At 47.9% G+C, this 16,417-nt stretch overlaps 1 protein-coding gene across 1 annotated transcript in view; it reads right to left on the bottom strand.

Moving 5' to 3' along the window:
* Positions 1–15,781, bottom strand: part of LOC144170727 (2-acylglycerol O-acyltransferase 2-A-like) — a 43,634-nt gene extending 27,853 nt beyond the window's left edge. The window contains exons 1-3 of the mRNA XM_077700703.1: positions 15,677–15,781; positions 12,245–12,520; positions 7,277–7,509 (exon numbers count right to left, since the gene is read on the bottom strand). Of these exons, the coding sequence (XP_077556829.1) occupies positions 7,277–7,509; positions 12,245–12,501 (490 nt within the window). The 5' untranslated portion in view covers positions 12,502–12,520; positions 15,677–15,781. The remainder of the gene's footprint in view (positions 1–7,276; positions 7,510–12,244; positions 12,521–15,676) is intronic.
* Positions 15,782–16,417: the final 636 nt, after the last annotated feature.

Raw genomic sequence — 16,417 nt, forward strand, 5'->3', positions numbered from 1 at the left:
TGTCTGGCGCGGCTTAATGAGATCCTACTGCAGTGAATTACAGATCCATTCATTTCACTATATTGCTTTTACCTTAAGCTTCAAACACCACGCGCCAGGCACTGAAAGTATTTCACAAGTTTGCATGGTACGGGTGGTCACAGTGATTGTGCGTGCGCCTTGTTCACGCCGCTAAATGCACGCAGCTGATTAGCAGCGAAAACGGGCTGTGTAGTGCTTGCGGGAACAGCCTAGCAGATGACAATTGCACTGGCGGGATCTTCCTGTGCATGCGACCTACTCTCACTTGTTTCGCCGCTTTCTACCATGATAAGGTGCTGACCCAACCGCTGGTAGACGCACCCGCAATATTGAAAAAAGCACCGGCTGTACAGACATACTTACTGCTTATAAAAGATTTTTATTTGGCTTCGGCACTACCGCGCTCGTATTGTCATGTCTTGATGAACGGGACTAAGATGGAACAGTGTGCTCGTACTACCCGGTGCGGAATCCTGAGTTTGCATCCGTTTTAAATGATGTATCACATGAAGGGTTCTAGAGTAGAATATACAAGGCGATTCCACTGCTTCGCGTATTTATCCATTCCAGCCATGCAGTATTTGCTCATCGCAGCCAATGGAATCAGACGCCAACACCAATTCTGCCCCGGAACGAGCCTCCGATGCTTTCGGCGCCGAAGCCAAAACTGCAGGCGCGGAAAAGTACGAAGCCTAGTACATATAAGAACCGTCAAGCCTCAAGTTTAGCCAAGTTCAAAAATCCCGAGTCTACGTCCCCTCCATGACGTCACACAATCAGCTCCATGGAGGTTGAATGATTGCAGCGCCAGTGTCCCTTCTAGTTTCATTAGTATGAAACTGTATGCCCAGATTCACTTCCCAGGTGGAGCCGCGGGGCGCGCTGCTGCATGCTCCCCTGTGGAATGCAAGGAGAAGCCTCAAGAAAAGATAGAAGAATCAAAAGAAAAACAGGAAACTCAAACAAAGAATCAAAGAAATCACGAGGCACGCAAAGGAATATGCAGACCAACTAGCCAGACAAAACTGGAATAATTTCTGCGAGTCGCTCAAAGGAACCAGGAGCACATCTAGAACATGGGCTATACTCAAAAGCATGCTAGACCCCGCCTCCACAAGACGAGAAAACAACAACAATTTGAGAAGAGTGGCGCACACCTTCCCAGGGAGTGATGAAGACCTTATCGAGGCTCTTAAAAATAAGCACTGTACAGCGCAAAAAAGGGAGACCCCCCCAAACACATACAAGGGAGGTAAGAACGAGTATATGGACAGGGAAATATCAAGAGAGGAAGTCCTCAATGCAATTATGTCGGCAAAGAAAAACAGTGCCCCAGGAAAAGATGGCGTCACAAACACCATGCTAAGAAACATGTGAGATCAGCAGGTGGAAGAAATCACAGAATACATAAATGAAAAACTTTGGATACCGGGCACTGTACCAGCAGAATGGCGACATTCGGATATTGTATCTATTCCCAAACCAGGCAAGCCGCCTACAATTGAAAACCTTAGACCTATTCCTCTTACGTCATGCGTAGGGAAACTCTATGAGAGAATTATCACCAATCGGCTAACCAACTACATAGAAGATAACGGCATCTTCCTAAATAGCATGATAGGCTTTTGTGCAAGACTGTCGACACAGGACGTCTTCCTACTCATAAAGGAAGAAGTAATAAAGAAGGTTGCTCAGGGAGAACGCTTTATCTTAGCCCGGGATTTGAAGAGAGCATTTGATAACGTCTCCCACAAAGCCATTTTAGAAACTCTCAGCGAAATGAGCTGCGGGGAAAGAACCTTCAAGTTAGTAACAGAGTTCCTATCCAACAGAACAGCAACGGTAGGAATTGGCCACCTGAGATCAAAACCTTTTCAGATGTCAAATGCAGGCACGCCACAGGGATCCATCATATCCCCTCTCCGCTTTAACATTTCGATGATAAAGATCGCGAACAAGCTGAGAGAACTCTCAAGCATTGGACACGTCATCTATGCAGATGATATAACGATATGGGTAACGCAAGGGTCAACTACAGAAGAAGAAAGGCATCGTCAGAACGCCGTAAACTGGGTAGTAAAGCAGACAGGCCAAAATGAACTCCAGTGCACCCCGGAAAAATCAGAGATAGTGAGAATTCACAGACACCGGAGCCGCGACAAGGAAGAGAAGATAGCTGTCAATATTGGCCAATCCGTAATCCCAGAAAGAGACCACATTCGCGTCCTGGGAATGATCATACAAAGAAACGGAAGAGTCAATCTCACTATTGAAAAAATCAGTAAATCTTCAACCCAGCTAGCCCGAATTGTGAAGAGAATCACTGAAGGCAGAGCCGGATTGAGGGAAGAGGAAACATTAAGAATCATGCAAGCCCTCGTCACCAGCAGGCTGGCGTACAGCTTACCGTATCACAACCTAAACAAACAAGAAAACGGACGAATAAACATTATTATCAGGACGGCATATAAAACAGCACTGGGCCTACCATTGTACGAATCCACGGAGCGTACAACACCTTCGAATTAGGAGCGTACAACACCTTCGAAGAGATCAAGGAGGCATTACCAATTGCCCAGAAGGAAATACTTGCCACCCCTAAAACTGGGAGATCCATTCTTTGGAAGATAGGTAGCCCCCCAGAAAGACCACGACTGGACGCCATGACGGACTTTAAACCTGAACAGCGCAGTCACATCAAAACCCTTCCTCTACCGAAAAACATGGACTCCACTGTACACAAAGACAGAAGGCAAGCGAGAGTCAAATACCTCAGAAACAAATTCAATGATCATGAAAACACGGTATATACGGATGCTGGAACATGTGACCAAACCAACGCCACACTAGCGGTCACAGATTTCAAGGGAGTTCTGCATGATTGTATGACAATTAGACATCCAACCACAGAAAAAGCGGAGACTGGTGCCATCCTCATGGCAATTCGACTCGGCGAAAAGACGGGCAAAAGTCTGAACTTAATAACAGACTCCAAGAGAGCAGTATTGAATCTTGCCGCCGGAAGAATACCAAAACGCCTCAAAAACCTTCTTCCACCTGAACTGAAGAAAAAATGCAATATCACATGGTGTCCCGGACACGAAGGACTGGAGGGTAATGAAGCAGCGGACAATGCAGTGCGTGAACTCACGCACCACACTCCTGACGATCACGCTTATCACACCCGCCTCCCCCAAAAATATGTAGAAAGGCTCTCGCTTATTAGGCAGAAGAGAAGTACCTTTCCTACTCCACTCAAGGAATTAAATGCTCTAGAAGCTCAAATCCTGAGGCAAATACAAACAAACACGTACCCACATAAATCACGACTGGCAAAAATGTTCCCCGATTCCTTTCAAGAAACGTGCACAAAATGCGGAGAGATAGCCACGCTATTTCACGCAACGTGGGCGTGCCCGCGCATCTGGCCCCAGGAAAACAATAGTATACAGATTAATTCTATCGAGACATGGCAGGCAGCCCTTACCAGCTCATCTCTCGAAGATCAGCTACGTCTGATCTAGAGAGCCAAGGTGGGAGCCGTTGCATCTGGAGCCCTGGGCGTCGGGCCCCACCCATGAACTCCCTCTCAACTTTTCACCCCTGTCCCTTTCCCCTTTCTTCTCACAATAAAAGTTCTACTACTACTATTACTACTACTACTACTGCATGCTGCTGCTACTTGCGCTTCTTTTCTTTATTTTTTCATGCGAAGGGACTGAAAGGTGGCGCTCGCATCGGCGATTTTGGCGGGAAAAACGGAGTTGGAGCCGTTAGAGGCATCGGCCGAAGCAGGTGCTTTGTGCGTCGTGTCTGCCTGCCATTCAAGTGTGTACTGTGCGGAGGAGTGTTCGCTATCGCATGGTAAAAAGTGGCGAAGAAGGAACAACATTGATGAGTAATTTGACATGGACTGGGCGGCGTGGTGTGCTGCGCGGGAGATGAGAGAATACCAAGTGTCGACCGCCGGGAATTCAGGAGTGACACGGCGTCGTTCACTATGAACTCCAGTTTTCCTGCCGGATGGCGTTCTTACACTGGGCGGTCAGCTGTCATGCACGGCCACTTGGAATATCCAGGTAAGCAATTATTTCCTAATGTTTTGCTCTTTATATATTTGAGAACTATTTTCTCAATGACGAAGTTTATAGTGTATTGTGTAGATATTCCTATTGTCGTGGAATTTTGCATTAGTTAGGATCAGGCCTAGTTCTCTATGTACCTTCAGTTTGACACGGGTCATACGGTCGACCGGCAAAGATAAGAAGAAATAAGGAAGGTGTGCTTTTCTGTTTGTTGTGGCTGAGTTGTTTCGTTCGCCGTCCGGTCTCCGCGGGTCCCGGAGTCATGCGCTAGGCATCTTTGGCTCGTTGGCTGTAAATTTCGCGGCCCCGCTTGCGGTTCGCGTCGGTGGCCGTTCTCGGGCGAGGAGGCGCAACACCGACCATCAAAGAGCCGCCTGCTCTTTCTTTGTTCGCCGCTGAGAACATCGAAAACGCCAAAAATATTGTATACCGCACATTCACACAGGCGGGGCTCACATTACGAAGCGTTGAACACCGTGTCCCGTTCTACACACCCGCCACTTTAAGGTCTTAATGAAATTGTGCGTTTGTGCTGCACATCACGGCAGGCGTTTGCGTGTTGTATGACAGTTCGAACACATCAGCCTACAAGTATTATATTGAAGCCACTTTTTCCTTTGGCAGGTTTCCCCCGTGGACATCGTTTGCCAGTGCACTGCATGAGGCGACTTGAGGCCGCTGGTAAGCGGCAGAACCCTGAGAATTCGTGCTTGCAACTGGACACGTCACTGGATAAAGCCTTGGTGCTGTGTTTGGGTCTGTTACACAATAGAAATTACGTATCCGTCTGCTTACCGCGAGTTGCTCGGATTCAGTGTTGTAGTAGTTACACGTGATGGAATCGACGTAATCCCACGGGGGCTCAAAATGCTACGCGATTTGTTGTCGAAACTACACTTCGTTTCAGTTAAGTTCATAGCAAAGTTCACGTGCGTCTTAAAAGCAGCATAAGGAGTTCATCTGGAGCCTATCTTATAGTTCCTGTCTGTTTTGGATTTCTCGGTATGGGAGCATTCTTGGAAGGTATTTTGAATAAAATGTTTCAGTCAAATATACAATTTGTGTAATTTTTTTGTTCTGCGTTGTTCCTCGGCTTTGATTCGCAATCTCAACGTTCACAATTATACTCACAGACTTCCTTCCTTAATTTTCTTCACAAAGTTATAGGTAATAGCGCCGAAAGAATGCACATCGCAGGCTTAATTGCATGGGATTCGCTAGGTGCCCTTGTTTAAGGCGATTTATGAAAGTTTCTTTTGCACTGCCTTCGAGGGCGCTTAGGTTTATCACAATCGAAATTCAGAGACAATCCTTAACTTTTTTATTCTGCTAAAACAACTAAGTTTCGGGCCGTGCATAACGAAGAATTAACGCCGCAATCGCAATGCGAGGCCTGTCGATACATGACTGACGACCCTCCTAACGCTTAGTGAAGGTGAAAAAGACGATTTGTACTTACCTTGTACGGCGTCCCCCATCTGTGCATAATAAGATGCCTCCCTTACCGTCAGAAATCATTTTAAAAGAAAGATGAAATAAGATAATGCTTGTTCTGCCGTGTTTATGGGCCTGGTGGGTGTTCTAGGATACCCAAGACCATAAATACGGCACAGAAACTATTGCCTTCTTTCAGCAGTCTGTTTAGATGATTTCTGGTGGTCACAGAGGCTTCTTATGCACAGCTGGAGAACGCCGCACAGGCTAAGTACAAATCCTCTTTCTCCCCTTCACTAAGCGTAAGGGGAGGTCGCGAGTCACGGATGGCAAGCGTGAGCGCTTAGCATGATAGTTCACCACGCCTAAAAAAAGCGTGCAAAAATATCATTTTCTCACGTTTGGCAAGCGTTACGCATTCCGAGAGTCATGCTTAGGAAGCGTGATTTTTCAGCATGAAAGCGCATTATGCTTGGAACAAGCGTGCAAAAAAGTAGTCGACACTCACGCTTGCTAAGCGCGAAAAATTGTGTGACGTTCGCCAGGGACAATACGCTCACAGATTTTGTAAGGTCCACCAATGACTCTTCCATTACTTTTATAAGGCTTTCAGGAATGCAGGGCGACGAAACCTTTGAGGGATGGTTAGCTGCCCTGAAATTTAGCCAAACCATGTACATGAAATTTAGTTTTGTTTTTCGCGCTGCGCGTTGCACATGTTTTGGAGACCATTGCGTTGCCCTAGAGGGTTCTGTCGTCACCTGTATCGCTCCTTTGCTAAACGTTATGAATCTTTTGGGAAACCGTTAGCAGCCTCGGCATGCTTGCACAAGATCTTGTGTCTTCATCACTCTCCACACACCTTTAGGCTAGCACGTTCAACGGAACAAGCAGCCATCGTGTGTGCTGCTATACTGCAAAATGGTAGCGATGAGTGCTAGTGATTGTATTGGTGAATAGTGCATAGCACTTCCACTCTGGAATAGCTGTTGCAAAGCTCTAGAAATACATGCAATGTTGATATTGCGCACGAAAATCATGTCAATGCCGCATTTACCCGGGTGGGGTTGCTGGGTACGTTGGAGTGGATGATGAGTGGGAGGCTTCACTTCACTATCACTTCTAATGCCAAGGTGTTTTTGTTTCAGGAATTGTTAAGAGTGACCTCTCCGAAACAGTAGAGGAAGGTACGCTGCTTAGCTGTTCAAAATAAGACTGTGTCAATCAATGCTTTAAGGCCGCTACTGCGGACACATGCGCAAGGTGTTGGGAAACCTTCTGCGCCCTTTCCAACACACTTCGCCTCAGGCCAACTCCTCAACCCCCGGCTGGTCTTCAGAATAGAGGTACTTGATACTTTGCTCCAGGCACGCAGCGTCCAATAGACAACTGGTTACTGCGATCACCTTCTCGCGGTAGGAAAGAAAACTAAGACATTGTTGGTTTTGCACTCACGTGTCTCAGTGACAGCAAGAAAGGTGTTACCGACGCGGTATATATTTCCCGAATGGCGAGGATTTTTACACCGGTATAGACCTTACATCTATGAGTTATGCGCAGAGGGGGTGGAGTAAATGCCACTGTCGTGCCTTCTTTGGGCCGCTAATCATTCCGAATTTCTCACGCCATTTGAAAGCCACCAGTGCCGACCAAGTAGGGAAAATGGCAGCACTTGTAGACTATTCTACATGCATGTTATGGTGCACGTCACTCTGCTTGCTGTCAAAGGAACGTACCACCCGCCTGCAACAAGTCCCTGTGGAAGGGCAGGTTGAATTGAATCTGCAGTGTGGTCAGGTGGGTCTGAATTCCGGGGAAGAGGGTCCTGAAGTTAGTGGCATCCGTAGCGAAGTTGCAAACCGCCCCTGCAGCGATGATACCATGGGGGTGGTACCCGAACAGGTAGTTTCGGTCCGCAGGGAGGTCACACGTCTTCACCAGCTGGATCGGGAAGTAGTTACGGAAGTACCTGCGTTAAATAAACATTCCTGAGATTTGTGGCATGAGTTTACAAAGAGGGAAGTAGATTGTTCCACCTTACGCAGAAAGTGGATACCACCATAGATGGCTTGCTGTGCAATTGAAAAGGATGGCGTAGCCCTTACATCATCGGGCTGCAAGAGGACAGATCCGAAATAATATTTTGTCTTAACCCGAGAAACAAAATACACGTCTTCGTTTCTGGATGACACAGCTAAAATTCTTCGAAGCTCTGAACACAGCAGTTCACGTGTAGATACATCAGAATATGATGTTTGTGTGGGCTCTTCATAGAAGAAAAAAATAGTTCCCTTCCACTCTGCGAAGAAGGATGACCTGCAAAGCTTAACGCAGTACACGGAGTGCACGAAACAAAACACGTTTATTGTAATTTGCGATAGAGCATATTTCCTAGCCTATTAGCTGAATGAACCTCTGACGAATCCAAGCTTTGTACTTGCAGATAAACATGGAATTGCCTGTGTCCCTCCCACGTCGTAAGCATCCTTCTTTTGTGTAAGGCCGGGTTCAGACTATTGCCGCAACTGTCGTAATAACTTTAAGGAATGACGTCATTTCACATCTCAGCCAACCGAACTGCGTGACATGCCATTTTTTACGTCCATAGATCACGATACGGCTTTTGCGTCGGTTGTCTGAACATAGCCTAACACACAACACCAATATGCTCTACCAATAAGGACTTCGGACAGGCACCATTTGACCGTTTAACGTCAGTGTTTAAACCTAGCAGCAGCACAACAGAGCAGACATTCCATTCATAAGTAAGGGCATGAAACCTATAGCTGCGCGTGCACGCCCCCTCCTCCCTCTCACTATTCTCCACTACAAACCTGCGGACGCATAAACCGGCAACCGGTCATGTGCGCGTGCTTAGACGAAACAGACGCGGTTGAAAATATCCCCTGAAAGCCCTCTGCAGAAGTGATATTGGCTCACGCCCGCGTTTTAAGCGGGCAAGTTGCTGTTCATCCGGGAGTGATTCGCCGCTACTCAATGAGCTGAACTTGAGGAGGTAACGGCGGCGCCAGAAGCTTTCCGTTGTTTTGCGCCCATTCGCGCTTGTGTTCGCTCCAGCGCTTCAATTCTTGCTCGCCTTCCTCCAAACGAACGGTATGCATAAGTTCCATAACGATTTAAAACCTGGAAGCCCTTGAGCTCTGTTCCCGCGTGCAAACATGTGGCTGTCCGTTTTACTTCCCCCTCGTATGCATCTTACTGTGGGTGTAAAATGTCTGTGTAACATCAACCCACACCCGAAGCACTCGATTAAGGAGGACAGCCAGCTAACCGCATTGAGCCATATAATTCGACATCTAAATCTCCCACCAGCACAACTGGCATTTCATCGGTAGCGGCATGACGCCTAGCTGTGCGTGCGCGCCACCCTTTTTCTACCCGCAAATCGTGAACCGGTGATGGCGCACACTTAGGCGTGAAAGACACCCGCGAAAATGTCGCTCGGAAGGCCATCCAAGCTGAAAAAGAAATATGGGCTCAAGCCGGCGTTCCAACTGGGGAGGTTTCTCTTCGACCTGTAGGGATTAGCAGCTACTTGTAGAAGTGAATATGAGCGGATACGGCTACGGCGGGTTTATGTGGTTTTAGGGGGCAGCCCTTTGGCAGACGTTACCTGGGCTTCGTGGGAGTGGCATCTGTTTATGTGCGCGTAACGGGGTGAGCGAACGCAGCAGCGACGAAAGAAAGAAAGCGGATAACACGCCTAGCGAAATTTGAAGTGGAGTACGACACATGCGGCTACGACGTCATCGCTCTCACTGCCTTTCGCTCACATATGTCTCATGCGTCGCCACCAAGGAGCGCCCGCCCCTGAACCTCCCCAAACGCTGTTCTTTCTCCGCTAATCCAAACCACGAGACGTTTGCGCGGGAGGTTCAAACACGTTATGAAAAAACATTCTCGCTGCTCCTTTGTGCTGGGCGAATCCGAACCACGTGACATTTGCGCGGGAGGTTCAAATACGATTTGCAACATGCTGACCGGTGGCGGCGGCGCACTGCGACGTAGCAGCAGAGTAGCGCACGCCGCCGTACGTTCGCTGATCAGGCGAACACTTCCTCAGACGCAGCAGAAATGCGCCGCGACGAGAAGACGGCAGCTCGCACTGCGCAAGGCTGTCTGTGGTGCATAGAGAAAACTGCTTGTCCACAACCTTATAATGTTTCACTCTCTTATTGTTGCTCTCTTATTCCGCGCGCTTCAGACAGAAAAACAGAGCAGCAGCAGCTTGCAATACAACTTATTCGCGTATAGATGGTATTCACTAAAAAGTTTACCGGGCCATTTCTTCGCTTGGGAACACTGGAAACCGGCATGTCTGTGCCGCTGTGCCTGCGTACGCGCAGAGCTCCCGCACCTCGCAGGAAAAAAAAACGCCGGCGTGCGTCGCCTGCCACGTTTCAACCCTATTCCCGGCCGTGGTGTTAACAGATCTATTAAAACTCACTCACACTCACATTATGGGGTGGCGCTCTCCTTTCCCTAGAGAAGTTCGCATCACCGGAGAATGAAATCGTGGCAACACGGCGCGCAAGAATCCGACGTTGCGGTAGCCTGCGACCACTGATGTCGACGCAAGTGACTTCTAATGCGTGGTAGAGCACGAAAAGCAAATAATTTTTTTGAGGAAATGCTTCACGCGTACGCCAATTTAGATACGGTGGTAGCGTAGCAGCTAGTGCATGTCAGTCCGTCTCCCGAACCGTGCCTTGCTCGCACCGCTTGCACTCCCTAGTCGCCACAAGCGCTAGAGAATCAATAGCAAAAAAAAAAAAAAAAACACACGTGAGTTTGGCTTTCGCTTGGCTGAGCTGTCGGCAACAATATTACTGTTGTTGTCCTTGAACAGGTGATAGAATTTAAGGGAGCGATGGGCTTTCATTAGCATACGCGCGTTACCTTGTCCATCACGACGCAGTTGCAAGGTCATTACCGCTCTGCCTAGTCGCGAGACGATTTCAACCGTGTCTGGCGATAGGCAAATCATAGAGTGCTGCATGTAACAGTAGTTGGCATCGAGGTATTACCGGAGTCCTTCAATGCCTATCTGGGCATGGAACTTCGCCATCACGCTATGGGAGAGCTTTGTGCGCTGCCGCGCTGCGGCACTGGTGTTGATCGGAGGGCAGCCGGGGGTGTGGTCAGAGCGCGCTTGGCAGGGAACGGACCACGGAGTAAGATAAAACAGACGCTCGCCGCCTTATCAGCAGTGGGCTTTCGTTTTACGCGTCGTGGGCCGCTCAAAAGTACCTATCATTTTGTGAGCGTCGAAAAAATTCGGCGCGAACGGGCATGCTGCTACTGCGTTCCTGCTTGCCGGTCTGGCTACAGATCAGCGGCGACCGCCCGATGCCCTCTGATCGGTGGTGGCGCCACTCGCGGCAGCCTTCGTCCCCGTACGAAACTTGGCCGGGAGTTTCATGACCAGAGAAGCATTAAAGGACTCTGGTATTACTTTGCGTCTGGTGTGGCGTAGTTTACAATAGCTCTTGTTGTCATGTGCTGTGCTCCATCGGGCGCCAGCGCCGCCAAGTACCGCCATCTCGTGGAGCACAAATACAGACGCTGTGGCACATACATGGCGGGGCGCACGCAGGTTCGCCCGCATGTGTGCCGCGCCAGTGAATATAACCTGTACACATACATTTCAGGTGCGAAGTGCCCTAGGACCGCACAATGTCCGTCCGCGTCCGTGCGCATAGCATTCACAATGGAAAGAAATCACACAGACACCGGCAGGATTCGAGCCTGTGTCTGGTACACCAGACAGAGTTAGTGTCCGTCGTTTTACCCATTGGGCTACGACCGTGAGTCAGTACCCGAGAGTCAAACGGCTTACTCCCTCGCCTGTAACGGCGCGGAGTAATGTGCATCCGCGTTCATCCACGCGCACACCACCATCAAGTGAAAATCAAGCGAAATTCGATTTGAACCGTGAGTTGCAGTTTCATTTAGGGAATAATCAAGGTGCAACTCACGGCTAAAATCGAATGACGGTAGGAACGCAAATGGGATGTCACTCGGGGTGCAACTTGGATGTCATTCCGAGTCTGCGTACTCCGCACCCTCGCCATATTCCACGGAGTGGAGATGCTGCCATTTTTTGGTCAAAAGTTAGTTCCCAGGCCATATAGTGAGCATACCCGGCGCAGCCGTGCTCCGCCGCCGCGGTGCTACCGGCAACGGCACTCGCAGACGCTCGGAGGTGCGGAGGCAAAAGAGGGCGAGAAGGAACATTGCTCCCGCTGCGGCAAACAGACAACCATTGAAATTCACCATCGTCGTGAACTCCCGCTTACACTGCTGCAGGAACGAGCGGCGGCGCGGCACATAGGAGACAGAGAACGAAGACACCCGAATGCGTTAAGGCGGATCACAAAGCAAAGCGTCTCAAGCGGAAATGTAAGAAAGCCCTTAGGCAACGCGAGGGAAAGCAAAGCGCTTCGGGCGTTAAACTGGACAATTATGCTTTCGCATTCGCAATCCGTAAGTGCTTTGGTGTGCCCGCATTTTATAAGCACTTTTACAAGATATCTCTTATTTATTGTAGGGACCCAAATAAGACTCGAGAAGGCGTCCATGCTTGCCGCAGTCAGAACCGCTGTTGTGATTAACATAAAATTTATTTTGCTGGTTTTGTAGATGCTCTGCACCTTTAGAGCAGACAGCAGTCGTGAACTTACTTGAAGGCGGACCAAGAACGAACCCAGTCGCTCCAACGACCCCCACGGGCACACGTCTTCCTGTCCCAGTACATCCAGGCAGCATAGACCAGGGCCAGCGGGTAGTAGCGTGTGCGCAGGAAAATGTATATAAGAAGAAACAAGCAGGCAAAGCCGGAGATCCAGAACTCGAAAGTGAAGGCTAGCGCTGCCAGCGTCTCGAGGCGTCGGTGCAGAGGAAGTCTCATAGGAGTCCACTTCACACCCAAGAACTGCATGATTCCTCTGGCTACCGTTCTGCACGCGAAAAAAGAGACTTCTACTTATGTCGTGCTGATGAGCGCAGCTTAAATTGTAAAGTTCACTGCCGCAATATTTCACTGCCCATTAGGCTGAAAGCATATCTTGCATATATATTCGGCCAATTTCGGAATATGTGGGCATTGTATGGGATCCCTCTGAAATCGACCTTTTTAATATTCTAGAAAGAGTACAAAGGCGAACCGCCAGGTTTATATTCTCAAATTACTGTATAGCAACTCGGTGACACAATGGATGTGCCGGCATGATAAATGTAATTGCCCGAAATTGGACGCTTCTGCTCTTTGGATATAAGGGCCCGATGGATGTGTTGGCCGCAAATGCCCTCAGACCTACCTTGCGGTGACCGTTCTAACAGCATTTCGGGGAAAGCGCTCCCTTCCAGACGGCGCTATTTTCACCGGAACGACAAAACATTTTCACCGCGGCGAACCACGTCGGCGCAGTTCATGTGTGAGCGTCGTTCAGCAATGGGTTGACCGCGGTGAGGATGTTTTGTTGTATGTATACAACATTTACGGAAGGTTCTAATAATTCATTCTTTTGACAGAACAATAAAACGATTACAATGCGTCTTTGTGACGTATTGCTTAAGTTAACAGTATTTTGTAGCAGCTGGCTTGGCCCGACAAAATCGCAGCCTATCGCAGACGCTAATGTTCATTTAAAACACCAGCTAAAAAAACAAACAGAAAACGGAAAAAATTTGTGCTTTGTTTAACACGTATACGACGTGTTTTTATTTTATATGTATGTAAATAAACAATTGTATCTTCGATTTTGCTGCACTGTACGTATTTTGACATTCGCTAAAACGTTACAAGCCAAGCCGATTGCGAAGCAAAGCGGAAATATTTTTCTCTTCCCATAATTCCATCGTTACATGCCGTTTGAGCGCCAGTTTTTTCTCTTGTATATCTTCTTAGAAACTCTAGTGGTGGAAGTGGAGCTTGCAACTAATGCGAAACTGTGGCCGAACCTCAACAGCTGCTGGAACGTCAAGCACGAATCACAGAAAAAGAGGAAGGAGCGGCAAAACGAGGTTGGAAGGTAACTCTTTTTGGGCTATTTCACCAATCCAACCTGGTTTTTGACTTTTGGTTGAAAGTAAGTAGAGCCTTTGTTTATGAGTATTAGTGTGCGACCTGTCGACCAACCGACTGAACTATTGCCGAAACGCCTAGCGAAAACTGCTAGACCTACCGACATAAAATTTGGAGGGGTGGGGGAGCGGGATGGGGGTCCGTCGCTGTCATTACGTAAGCGCTCACAACGGCAGGCTATTTGGAAATGGGTAACGTATGAAATCCCCGCCCAGCTCTAACTGCCTGAACCTACAGACAGTATTTAGAGATTGCATTACTATTGTCATTTTTTATACCTTTCATATCATCCTTCGCTCAAGTTTCATCTTGCTAAAGAAAGCCCTAACGGAGTGAGAAAAATTGCCCCAATATACATAATGGGAACGAGGTGGCACTGTGAAGCCAAGCGAACGCGCGGCGTAACACGCGATTAACCAGGACGCAGCAGAAACCAGGGCAAGAAAGAAAACATTAGTGTTTTTTTTTATTTTCTGGTTCGGTATTTCTTGAAAGAACACCGAATGGGGCGAAACTGTATTTGAAGCCAAATTACCTGTTTTTACGGATTACTCAGTCTGTGTTATACTATGTGTATTGACACACGCGGTCATCACCGGATACTACCATGGTATTCAGGGTCAAAATAATAAAAAAACACCACGCGCCACTTGTGGCCGCCACGCCAAGTACCTTTATGAGGTCACCCTGGTTTGCAATCTGTTTTCATGCTCTCAGCCTTCAAGGTATTGATTTTCAGCAGGTTAAGAATTATTATCGACCTTTCTTGTTATTCGTAAGTATCCTCAAAATTTGCTAAATATCTTCCACATTTATTTCTGCGGAATTGTCAACGTGTCTTCATGACGACGTCAGCAAATCAGAGGGGAGGATGGTTACAGGAGGCTTAGATGGAACGCAAGAGGTAGGGAAAACCATTGCGAGGTACCCAGAATCACACATAAAATAGGAGCGTGCACGGGAAAGGGATGGAAGAGGATTCTGAGGAAGGCCGACCAAGGCAAAGCCAAATAGCAAAGCGAAAGAGCAGTGCCGGAGGAAGGCAGGCCAATGCCACACGTGCAATAACAGCGCCTTGAGAGGTGATTGCATGTGCCGACGGGAACGAGCAGGAGGCTCCTGGCGATGGCAAGCGAGTGGAGTGAGCTTCGAAAGATGCTGTGGAGTAGGCTGGTCAAACGGTGACGCTGCAGCCGCGAAGCTGAACACAACGTTCAACAGCAGGTAAACAGAAGGTTCAGCAGGGCTTTCGCCTTCACGTTCCCAGAAAGTTATAAATACACACCGGTGTTTGTTTCTGCTTCCCCGAGTGGAAACCTGAGCACATACCGAAGGTTGGAATTCGCGAAGAAATCGTGTATGAATCTATAAATTTCGAATGATCTAAGTAAAACTTCGTACGCTCGAATTTACCAGACGACATTCTTGGTTTTATGTTGTTCAGCGCTAAAATTTAACCTCTTTGCTCAATAGAACCCGAGATCAAGTCCAATGAAATCGAGGATGCCCACAAGTATTGGCCTTGCGACGGGAGAAGTGTCTTTGCGGGCAAATATTACTCGGCGAATTATCTCCCGAACAAAACGTTTCGCATGGAAAAAAATCCTCCCTGTTTGAACAAACTTTCTGGCGACATACGGCAGCTTGTTGTAACTTTTCGTAGCGTGCGCGTGATTCTCAGTAATTGTCACGCGAAAGTTGTCTGTTTCCAACTTCGTGTGCTTTTAGCCCTTTTAGCCCGGAAATGTTGAGCTTCCGACCACCGTCATAACTCTAAATCAATGACGGCATGGCTCGGTTGTGCTTCACACGACCTTGTTTTGGAGCTTTACGCATAAGTAAAATGACATGTATCATTTTACCGGTATAATATACCTAACGATAGCGTGTCTATTTCAAGCTCCTCCAGCCAACATCCACTTACATTACATATTAACGCACAAAAAATAAACTACTTATTACCAATTCGCATTATTGAGATGATACATACTCGGTTAATAGAGAAGTTTCACTCAAATAATATACCTACGTTTCCAGAAACTCACGAGGCAGCTGTTCAAGTGTACCAAGGACGTTGCTTCAATTGCGAACACTCTACTGGTGGGCACGCACACGTACCGCTTAGCGCAGCTTCAGCACGAGTGACAGCTAAACGCTGGAATGCAGCGTGTTTTATCAAAGCTGGCTTATTTTCCGACTGAGAGTTTTTCCGCATTCATATCACTGACTCGCTATTGCAGCGGGTGCCGCAACGGAATTCCCATTCCACCTGTATTCTGAACTTTCGACGCAAAAAGCGTTCGGTCATATGCTTCCGCTAGTTTTATTCCCTTGCGAGTTATAATTTCCAGGAAATGTCCAGGTAATCGAACCGAAGAAGGTTTTCGGCATCCGTATATTTTTCTTGGTTTAAGTTCATCTAAGCTTGTGTGGCGGTATAACTGCTAAACGTATACCTGAGCAGCTGCAGGGCCTATAATTTGTATATAGGTTTACTGGGTGCCTTGCTAATAGCATCGGTGAGCAATTTCACGCATGACGAGCTTTTTTGGCGACAAAAAAGAAAGGGCACTTTAAGGAAGAAACTTTGTTGCATAATGCAGGACTCCGGATATCGGCTAATTACAAGAGCACGTTTCATTCCTTCGACCAAAGGCGACGTGTAATTCAGAGCAGCATGTTAGGCGGACCACTTGCCGAACTGCACTCCCTCCCTACTATCTTACGAAAGGAAAGGTCACGCGCCCGCCATGTGCCTCCTGGGTCAGTT

Source organism: Haemaphysalis longicornis, unplaced genomic scaffold, assembly GCF_048455015.1.
Source record: "Haemaphysalis longicornis isolate Haplotype H1 unplaced genomic scaffold, Haemaphysalis longicornis Haplotype H1 scaffold_2, whole genome shotgun sequence".
NCBI classification, from domain to species: domain Eukaryota; kingdom Metazoa; phylum Arthropoda; class Arachnida; order Ixodida; family Ixodidae; genus Haemaphysalis; species Haemaphysalis longicornis.